The 11,718-nt window shown below is 40.5% G+C and overlaps 1 protein-coding gene across 1 annotated transcript in view; it reads right to left on the reverse strand.

Moving 5' to 3' along the window:
• Positions 1-3,047, reverse strand: part of TCERG1 (transcription elongation regulator 1) — a 54,567-nt gene extending 51,520 nt beyond the window's left edge. Inside the window, exon 1 of the mRNA XM_006891193.1 lies at positions 2,989-3,047. Within this exon, the coding sequence (XP_006891255.1) occupies positions 2,989-3,047 (59 nt within the window). The remainder of the gene's footprint in view (positions 1-2,988) is intronic.
• Positions 3,048-11,718: the final 8,671 nt, after the last annotated feature.

Below are 11,718 nucleotides of genomic sequence, written 5' to 3' on the forward strand. Positions count from 1 at the left end.
AATTCTCACCAAAAACCTACTCAAACATCCTGTGTCCTATCTCATCTATCTCTGCAGTTTTTTAGTTACTGTAAAAATGAACCTTTTAAAATTAAAAAGAAAAAGAAAAAAAAACCCACAACACCAAAAAACCAAACACGCAACACAGCAGTAACGCCAGGGTATTCTTAGCCCTGTTTTTACTGCTAAGGAAATTTTGACCAATAGTACCTTGTCATAAGTCAATGCATTCACAGATAAACAAGGGATAAAAAATCTAAACATATCTGACTCTAAAAGTTACCTTAATGACCCTCAACTATAAATGACCTAATGGCATTTGGATGTCCCATTCAACTGTGTCCACTGGACAACCTTTTGGAAAACAAAATCTCACCTGCTACACAATCACAAGAGCACCATGGAAATATAAATGTAATATATGTCTCTGGAAATGTCCACATACACAACCCTCCCATTCATGAAAATTAGAGGGCAAATACTTCAGACATATTAGAAGTAAATTAAGTACTACAACATGGGAAGTAGGTTTTAGTCCAGATCCTGCCAACTATTCAGTGGAGTTAGTACCAGCATCTAGATCACTGATTTCCACGTAGTACATATACAGTAAATACTGGCTTAATAAGATATGAATCGTATCTAAATTGTCTTTCTTCATTTAGGTACCACATATCTACTGAACATCTTATTTGCCTGGCACTGGGATGAGAGGAGCCCTAGTGAAGAGTGGACCAATCTTTCAGCTGCCAAATAAAAGGTAGAAAATAAGGCTGTTTACTCTCATAAAGATTTACTGCCTTGGAAAAATCTATGTGTAGTTCTCTTCTGTACACCACAGTAGTTATGAGTCAAAATGCATTTTTTTGCTTTTCATTTTTATAATACTCAATGAAATGTACTTAGAATACAAATATGAAAATAAGCCCCTGTGTCTGCTATTAAAGCAGTCATATTAACTAATTTCTATTGTTGTTGTTATGTAAAGTTATAATAAATGCTAAAATAAAAATCTTTACAATATGCTTTCAAAGCAAGTTCTAATCTAAGATGCCATGGTATACTATATTTGTAAAAACAATAAGCCAAATTACATTGAAAAGATTCTTAGTGATCCTACAGGACAGAGCAGGGTTTCCAGCTGTACCCTCAGGAGCTGACTGTCATAAATCTTTGTAAAGTGGAGCAGCCAGTGAGTTCCAACTGCTGACTTCTGTTAGCAGTCAAACTGAGAGATCAAGCCACTACACCACTGAAACTATTTATATCTGAAAAAAACCACCTAATTTAAAATGCAACTCAATTCAGTTTTGCAACAATGTCAAGTGCTCAGCCAGAGTGCTTCTAGCAGGCAAAAATTTTAAGACCTTGTTTCACATACTGTAGGCATATCAGGAGGACCAGTTAATAGAAAGGACATTATGCTTGCAAAGGTGGAGGGTCAGAAAAAGGAAGATCCTCAACAAGATGGACTGACAGAGTGACTACAATGATGGGCTGATACTGATATTGTAAGCCTGGTGCAGGTTCCAGAAAAGTTTTGATCTGTTGTACATGGGGTTCCTATGAGTTGGACTCAATTAACTCCTAACTACAAAAAGGTATTCATTGTAGAGCTGAAATAAGTTAATCTCTGAATTGCAAGTAATATTACCTAACAAACCCATCTGAAATACTGACTTTGTTTTGATAATAGAATCGGGAACATGCCTTCCATCTAAAAGACTTTACCTAAGGTGTAAATAGAGGGCCTGAGATTCACCTCTGAAATAAGACTTCATTTCTGGCAAAATAGGACAATTTGGGAGACAATATAGGATCTAAGACAAGTTGTTTTCTTTAAAACCTTGGCTAACAATTGCCATTTCCTTACACAATGTCATCTTTTTTTTTAACATACTCTAAACAATGCTAAAGAATACCCCTCGCCCCGTAATGTACACTTCTCTTTTTCATTTTAAAATGCTGTGTATGACACAATGCTAAATAGGCATTCAAAGTGAAGTGGTTTTTTTCTTATACAGAATAAAACGTATCAAATGAACATAAAGAGTGTTTCTTTTCCACCAAAGACCCTGATAGGATTTTCTTTTCTCCAAGTCATTTTTACATTTATCAAATTTTAACTGAATTCCACAGGAATAGAGGTTCCAGGAGAAGAAAGGTCACTGAACTCTTTGGAGGAAGGGCGTGATAAAGCAGAGCAGAGAGGAACACCCTGGGCTCAGGGTTCAAATCCGTCCCTGGAGGTAAAAACTCCACCTCTGCGACTTCTACATAGCTGTTTCCTCGCCAGTAAAATGGACAAGTTACTTAACTGATGATGCCTACGTTCGGTGACCTGCGAAGTGAACCTGGTACAATTGCAAAGGGTGCTAGTGTGGATGAGATGAAGACCAACTTCAACAGAGTACTAGCTCGCAGAAAGCACCCAGCATACAGCTACTGCCACCGTTATTATTCATAGCTACACGATGACAAGGAATAAATACATATAAGGCTACACAGTTGAGAAAGGCAAGGAATGAAGGAAAAGAGCAAATGTGGGGACCCAAAGAGCCAAGAGGGCGAATGCGCCGAGGGGCGGCAGGGAGCTCCAGTGGACGCACTGCGGCGGGCGGCGGGCGGCGCGCCGAGGACAGCCGGGCCCGAGAGGCAGCGGCCGGGGGAGGCTCAGGGCGGCCGAGGCAGCACGCGGCTGAGTGGGAGCCCCAGAGCAAAGGCACCGAGTCTCGGATCGCAAGGGCTTCGGGGTCCCGAGAGAGGCGCAGAGAGCGCACTGAAAATGTACAAGAGAGGCCGCGGCCCAGCTCCGGTCCGGCTCTCTCATTCAACCACCTTCCCCTTCCCCCTTCTCCCGCCCCATGCAGTCTTGGGCCCTAAGGCTCCACGGTTCTGCTGCCCACACTCCGCCTCCGATCTCACCGCAACACACTCAGCCCCTAAACATCTGGGCACCGAAATGTAAGGAAAGGCAGTGTTCCCTACCTGAGCTCTCCGGGGTTGAATCGTTCGCCGTCACCACCTTCCCCGCCACGCTCCGCCATTACAGAGAGCCGCGTTCATCCACCCGCCGACTAGGCATCCCCTATTTGCCGGAAGAATCGTCAATCCTGTGGGGCGGAGGCGGATATTGCGAATATCTACGAGTTGATTGGATATATTTTCCATCACCACGCCTTGGGGGCGTGTCTGCCTTGCTATTGGATAAAGGACCCGCCGACTTTGAAAGCGGTATAGAGACAGTCTGTTGATTGGTAGACGAAGGCTTTATGGGAAATGTGGCTGTGGCAACGAAAAAGTGCAGGTGCCCTCTACTGGTAAACAAAACTAGGTCCTCCCACGAACAGTTCTGATTGCGCTAGGAACGTGTCTACGTGTTTCCAAGAGAAAAGTACTGGGACTACATTGGTAGCTGGTAACTCGGGCTTTGATTGAGCAAAAATAACGGCAGCATATGTGTTTAAACCAATCACAGAGTAGATGTGGAAATAAACTATTTCCCTGCTTTACCTGAATAAAAATCTTCCGTTTTCTCCGGGATTTTGTACATGATCTTCTTCTTGTTATGTTTCATCGAGTCACCTGGGAGTCATAGCGACCTTATGCACAATATATCTGAACCATTCCCTGTACTAAACCAGCCTCACTGCCAGTTCACTGTCTCCAGACTCCCATTACCCCAGTTACTGTATCAATCCATCTCATACAGGGTCTTAGTCTCCTGCCAGTCCCTCCATCCTTCCTAAGACGATGTCTTTCTCCAAAGGCTGGTCTCTCCTGCCACGTGCCCAAAATGGAGCTTCAAAATCCTCGCCTCCATGGAGAAACTGGGTAAGTTCAATATCTTCTCCAGCGCCACAACTTAAAGGCATTGATTCTTCTATCATAGTTAGTCATTGTCCAATTCTCTGATGCTTCTTTGGCGTAGTAGACTGTTAGAGACCTCATCAAAGTGTTACAGAGTTATAATGTCAGTCTAGAGACTAAAATGCACCTGATCCAGTCCATGATTTTCTTGATTACTTGTTTCTATAATCTTAAAAACTGAAAACATGTGTACACACAAAACTAGGATTCCCAACAGCCCAAATTCTATAATTCTGCTTAGACAGAAAAAAAGGAATGTATTACTGATATATACTATAATGTGGTATATGCTAAGTGAAAGAAGTCTTGTGTTAATAAACATTTCTGGAACTAGGAAATGGTGGTGATTGCACAACTAAAAACCATTCATTTGTTTAAAATACACCTACAATTTACAGCCTTGGAAACTATGAGTTAGTTCTAAATTGACTGCAATGAGAGAAAGAATCATTCTTGGTCTAGGAAGAGAGTCATATTTATTCTCATTCCCAAGAAAGGTGACCCAGTAGAATGTGGAAATTTTGGAACAAAATAATTTACATCATGTGCAAGCAAAAAAAAATGGCTAGAACAGTACATAGAGAACTGTCAAATATTCAAGCTGGTTTTAGAAGACGCCACAGCACAAGTGATATCATTGCTGATGTCAAGGGATCCTGGCTGAAAGCAAAAAAAAATGTCAGAAGAATGTCTATTTGTACTTATTGACTATGCAAAGGCATTTGACTGTATGGATCATAACAAATCGTGCTAACATTGAGGAAGAAGAATGGGAATCCCAGAGCACTTTAGTTGTGCTCAAGCAAACCTAAACCTAGACCAAGAAGTTACTGTATGAACAGAGCAAGGGAATATCACATGGTTTAAAATTTTAAAAAGGTGTGAGTCAGGGTTATATCCTTTCTTTGTATGCTGAGGAAATCATTCAAGATGCTGAACTCTGTGAAAAAGGATGTGGCACCAGGATTGGAGGAAGACTCATCAATAACATTTGTAAGGCAGATGATAAAATCTTGCTTGCTAAAAGTGTGGAGGAGGACTTGAAGCACTTGCTGCAGAAGGTTAAACACTGCAGCCTTCAATATGGTCTGTGTCTCATCATCATGATATCAAAAATCTGGCCACTGGACCTGTAAGCAACAAAAAAACAGATGGAGAAAAGATTGAAACTGTTGATGACTTCATCTTATTTGGATGTACATTCACTTGCTATCAGTAGTTAGGAGATCAGGAGATATAATGTAGCAGGAAAGTTCATAGTCAGGGACCTCTGCAAATTACTGAGGAGTAACGATGTCAGTTTGAGTACTAAGGTGCACCTGTTTTAAGTCATGGTCTTTTTAATCAATTTCTATGCATCTGCGAGCTGGACAATGAACAAGATGATAGGAGAAGAATTGATGTCTTTAAACTGGTATTAGAGAAGAGTACTGAATATCCCGTTGACTGCTAAAAGAGCAAACAGATATATATGTTTTGGAGATGGTGCAGCCAGAGCTCTCCTCAGAGGCAAAGATAATAAAGCATAGTTTCACATACTTTGAGCATGTTGCTAGGAGAGGCTATTGTGCTTAAAAAGATGAAAAGACAGCGAAAGAGAGGGAGACCCTCAACACAGGGACTGCAGCAATAGGCTTGAGTGTGTCAGAGATTGTGGAGCTGGCACAGGAGAGGACAGGGTTCAGATCTGCTATCTGTAGGCTCACTATAAGTCGTACTCAACTTGATGGCACCTAACAAAAACAAATCTCTAAAGACACAAAGCTGATGGTGGCCTAATGGGCACGGAGTTGTGCTGTCAACCCAAAGGCAGGTGCTTCCAATCCAGCTACTCCAAGCGAGAAAGATGAGCAGTCTCCTCCAGTGCAACTTACAACCGCTGACAATACACTAGGGGGTGTCCTGTGAGTTGGCTCCAAGTCGACTAACAATGAAGACCAACAGAAAGAGAAATTTGTTTCAAGTAAATTACACGCCATAGGAGCAAGTCACAGATTGATAGGTCCTATGTAAGCAGATAAGCTGGGGCTCAGGAAGCAGGGTTCAGAGACTGGCATGGCCAAGGCTATGTATTGGGAAGCAGGGTCAAGCATGGCTGGCATTGGAGACCAAGAAGTCCAAAGTCAGCAAGGATAAATACAAGCCAGATAGTCAACTGTAGATCTAACAGAAAGTCAATCGGATTTTTGAAAGAGATTCCAAATATACATACATACATACATACCCTGTAGGCCACTCCCTTAATGAGATCCACCTTTAGGTAAAATTAGCCCTATCTATTATTAGTGAAAGCAAGGAATACCAGAAGAATGTCTATTTGCTCTTTATTGACTATGCATAGGTGTTTGACTTTGTGGATCATGATAAATTGTGGCTAACATTGAGGAAGAAGAATGGGAATCCCAGAGCACTTGATTGTGTTCATGAGGAACCTATAACTGGAACAGGAGGCTGTTGTGCGAACAGAGGAGGGGAGCACTGCGTGGCTTTGAATTGAGAAGGGAGTGTGTCAGGGTTGTATTCTCTGTCCATACCTGTTTGATCTGTACACTGAGCAAATTAGCCAAGAAGCTGGGTTCTATGAAGAGGAATGTGGCATCAGGATTGGAGGGAGACTCATCAATAATCTGTGTTATACAGATAACACAGCCTTGCTTCAGTATGGATTGCATCTCAATATCAAGAAGACAAAGATTCTTATCACTGGTCCAATAGGCAGTGTCATGATGGATGGAGAGGAAATTGAAACTGTCAACAGCTTCATCTTGCTTGGATCCACAATTAACACCCTTGGTAAGAGCAGCCAGAAAATAAGGAGATGCCTTGCACCAGGAAAATCTATAGTTAGGGCCCTTTCCAAATTATTGAGGAGTAGTGATGTCAGTTTGATGACTAAGGTGCATCTGATTCAAGCCATAGTCTTTCTGATTACTAGCTCTGCATCTAAGAGCTGGACAATGAATAAGGATGACAGAAAAAGAATTGATGCCTTTGAGCTGTGGTGTTGGAGAAGAGCAATGAACATCCCATGGATGGCCAAGAGAACAAACATATATGTTTTGGAGTAGGTGCAGCTGGAGTGCTCTTTGGAGGCAAGAATGATGAGGCTTCTCCGCACATAATTTTGACATATTGCTAGGAGGGGCTATTCTTTGGAGAGGGACATGATGTTGGGAAGGGTGAAAGATTGGTGAAGGAGAGACAGACCCTCAAACAGGTGGATAGACAAGGTGACTGCTGCAATAGGCTTTTATGTCTCAGGAAATGTGAGGATGACACAGGACAGGACTGAGTTCAAATCTTTTATTCATTGAGTTGCTAAGAGTCGTACTGGACTCGACAGCATCTAACAATAACAACAACATTGTTATTGTTCTTCTTCTGTCATCTTTACTCATTGTGAATAAGAAGAATTTATGCCTTTGAGCCGTGTGTTGGAGAAGAGTACTGAATATCCCATGGACTGCCAAGAGAACAAACAAATATGTCCTGGAGAAAGTGTAGCCAGAATGTTCCTTGGAGGCAAAGATGATAAAGCTTCATCTCACATACTTTGGCACGAAGCTAGAAGAGGCTATTCCTTGGAGAGGGACATTATGCTTGGAAAGATGGAGGGTTGGCAAAAGAGAGAAAGATACTCACCCAGATGGATTGATGCAGTGACTGCTACAGTGGGCTCAAGTGTGTTAGAAAGTGTGAGGATGGCACAAGATAGGACAGGATTCAAATCTGTTCATAGAGTTGCTATTAAGTTATACTGACATCAATGGCACCTAACAAAAACATGTTGTTGTCATGTGCCATCTGGTCAACTGCAACTCACAGTAACCTTCTATACAATGGATCTGATCATCTGTCCATATTTGCATTCACTGTACCAATCCTTCTCATTGAAGGTCTTCTTCTCCTTCACTGACCCTTCATCTTTCCAAGAAATTGTCCCTCCTAATAATTTGTACTCATGTGAAATCTACACTTAGGTTAAGAGGCTGTTGTCTGAACTGAGCAATGCAACACTGCATGGTTTAAAGTACGTCCTCAGGGATGTATCCTTTCTCCATACCTATTGAATCAGTATCAGAATTCACGAAGTTTAAGAAGAGGAATGTGATTGAAGATTAGGAGGAATACTCATCAATAATCTGCGTTGTGCAGATGACACAACCTTGCTTCCTCAAAGTGAAGAGGACTTAAAATGCTTGTTACAGAGTAACAAAGACTACAGCCTTCAGTATGGACTACAACTCAACATCAAGAAAATCCTTACCATTTTACACTTCCACCAACAGTGAATAAGGGTTCCAGTTTCTCCACAACCTCGCCAGCATTTGTTGCTTGCTGTTCTGTTAAATTTTGATATTCTGACTGGGGTGAGATGATATCTCATAGTTGTTTTGATTTGCATCTCTCTTAGAGCTAAGGATTTTGAACATTTCTTCATGTACTTGTTAGCCATCTGAATGTCTTCTTTGGTGAAGTATCTGTTCATATCCTGTGCCCATTTTTCAATTGGATTATTTACCTTTATCTTGTCGTGGTGCTCAAGTATTTTATAAATTCTGGATATAAGTCCCTTATCTGATATGTCATTACCAAATACTTTTTCCCAGTCTGTGACTTCCCTTTTTACCCTGTTGGAGAAGTTTTTGGATGTGCATAGGGATTTGCTTATAAGAAGGTCCATTCATCTATTTTATCTTCTCCTGGTTGTAGGTTTTTCAGGATACTTGAAAGACTGTTTATGTTGTGGAGTAGGACTTCTAGCATTCTTCAAAGCTTTTCTTTAATGAAGTTTATAGTCCTTGGTTTTAGTCCTAGGTCTGTGATCCACCTTTAGTTGGTTTTTGTATGTGAAGTGCCTTTGGTACTATTGCCATTTTCACAATATTGAGTCTTCCTATCCATGAGCAAGGGATATTCTTCCACTTCTCCAGGTCTTTTTTTGTTTCTTGTAGTAATGTTTTGTAATTTTCTTCAAATAGATCCTTTGTGCTTCTGGATAGATTTACTCCCAAGTGTTTAATCATGTGATTAGCTATTGTGAATGGTATTGGGGTTTTTTTAGCTCTAGCTCTGTATTCTCTTTGTCACTATAGAGAAATCCAACTGATTTTTGTATGTTGATCTTGTATCCTGCTACTTTGCTGAATTTGTCCGCTGTGTCCAATAGTTTTCTTGCTGAGTCTTTAGGGTTTTCTAAGTATACTATCATATCATCTGCATGTGGAAGGCAGTATGATGCTTTCTCAAAAAGTTGCAAATAGAGATACCATTTGACCCAGCAATTCCACTACTAGGAATATACCCCAAAGAGACCATAACTGACACCTAAGCAGATATATGCACACCCATGTTTATCATGGCTTTGTTTACAATAGTAAGGAATTGGAAACAACCTAAGTGCCCATCAAATGAATAGCTAGAGAAGCTGTGGTATATTCACACAATGGAATACTACGCTGCATTGAAAAACAAGGAACTCATGCAATATTATTCAAGATGGGTGACCCTGGAGGACATTATGCTGAGTGAAGTATCTCAGTAAAAAAGGGACAAATGCAGCATGTTGCCACTGTTGTAAAACAGGACTGACATCGGGCTTGGGGATAGACTGAGAAAGATGGGTTTAATTATGGATGCTGCATTGAAACAGATGAGGGAGAAAACTGTTTCAAAGCGATATGTGATTAGGTATTTTTGTTATGACAGGAGTCCAGAGTGAAGGGTGCATAGTGGAAAGGACCTGGGGAGAGGGATTGTAAAACAATGAAAGAATTTTTCTTTTACTTTTTCAAGAGGGTAGTGTACTGGGGGGGAGGGTTGAGAGGGGAGAAAAGTTCAACAATAAATGAATGGCAATCCAAAGTCTCTGTAAATTTTCATTGAATTACTAATAATTTTTTTAAGAAAATCCTTACCACTGGTTCAATAGACAACACCATAGTATATGGAGAAAGGATTGAAATTGTCAGGGACTTAATTTTGTTCAGATCCAAAATCAACCCCCTGGGTGCTAGCAGTTAGGAGGTCAGGAGACATATCACTTCAGGCATGACCTCTATAAGGGACCTCTTCATAATACTAAAGAGCAGTGACGTCAATTTGAAGATCAGTGTGCCTGATTCAGGCCATAGTCTTTTCAATTACTTGATATGCTTCTGAGAGATAGATAATGAATAAAGATGACAGAAGAAGAATAAAGCTTTTGACTTGTGATGTTGGAATGCTAAGTGCCCATGGAGTGCCAAATGAACAAACAGATATGTCTTGGAAAAGGGAAAACCAGAGTGCTCTTTGGAGGCAAAGATGGTAAAGCTTTGCCTCTCATATGTTGGACATGTTGCTAGGAAAGGAAATTCCGTAGAAAGGAATATCTTGCTTGGAAAGGTGGATGGTCAACAAAAAAAGAGGAAGAGCTCCCAATGAGGTAGATTGACATTGTAACTGCAGCAATGGGCTCATCAGTGATGATGAGGCTAGCACAGAATAGAACATGATTCAGGTCTGTTGTACATAGGGTTGCTATGAGTTGTACTCCTCTCTATGGCAATTAACAACAACATAGATGAAGCTTCACCATCTTTGCCTCCAAGGAGCACTATGGCTATACTTTCTCCAAGACACATCTGTTTGTTATTTTTGCAGGCCATGAGATATTCAACATTCTTCTCCAACACAACTCAAAAGCTTTGATTCTTCTTCTGTCATCCTTATTCATCATTCAGTTCTCAAATGCATAGGAAGTGACTGAAGATCATAATCTGAAGCAGATACAACTTAGTCTTTAAACTGATATCATTGGTCCTTAGTATTTCTGAGAAGTCATTGACAGCAGATTTGCCATGCAACAAGTCTTTTGATTTCCTGACTGCTGCTGCCAAAGATATTGATTGTGGACCCAACAAAGATGAAATAATTCACAACTTCAATCTTTTCTTCTTGATGTTGAGATATAATCAACTTGAAGGCTGTAGTCTTTGATCCTTTGCAGCATTCTGTCGAGTCTTTTTGTTTCAGTTGGTTCTGCTGTGATGTCACTCATTCCAATCCTTACATGAGTTATTTATGTCTTCTTTTCCTTTGTTAGATTTGCCAGGTGATTTGTTTTTAAGAATCAACTTCTAGTCTTATTAATTCTAAGGTTTTTCAATTTCATTTATTGCTTCTCTTAGATTTATTATTTCTTTTTCTTTTAGAGACTTTTATTTGCTGTCTTTTTTTTTTTCAGTTGTTGGAGATGTTGGGTTAAAATGTTGATTTGGGTTTTTTTCTTCTTTTGTGATATATGTATTTATTGCTATAAATTGACCATACTGCTTTCAGCTTCCCAAAGATTTTATTATACTGTGTTTTCATTTTTCTTTGTTTCAAGAAATTGTTAACTTTAAGAAAATTTATTCTAGAAATTCACAGTGCTTACATAGGCTGTAATGTAACTCAGTTTCTATGTCCTTGATTTCCCCCCCCCTTGATGGCCATGTAGATCTCTAATTCTATAGCATTGTTATCTGAGAAGATGTTTTGTTATATTTCAAAAGGTTTTGTTGTGAAGTTTTTTGTGAGGTGGTTTTTTAAAAATTTCTTGAGATGACCTAACACAAGGTCTATACTGGAAAATATTTTGTGTGCACTGAAGAATGCTGCTCTTCTCACAAGACATGGCTCCACAGGGACTTTACTATCACTCTGTTGCAAGGCCCCAAAGTCCGTGTGGCAGGGCCTGCCTGGGAGCTTCTTCCAGCCACCACTTCCCCAGCATTTGCTGAAGGCTGTAACTCAACCCAGGTACACTCACATTCTCTCCCAGGACAGTGTTCTGCCAGGTTGGGGGGCTGCAGTTTCCTCACC

The sequence above is a fragment of the Elephantulus edwardii genome, unplaced genomic scaffold (genome assembly GCF_000299155.1).
Source record: "Elephantulus edwardii isolate Elephantulus edwardi_28Jun2011 unplaced genomic scaffold, EleEdw1.0 scaffold00095, whole genome shotgun sequence".
Classification (NCBI taxonomy): Eukaryota; Metazoa; Chordata; class Mammalia; order Macroscelidea; family Macroscelididae; genus Elephantulus; species Elephantulus edwardii.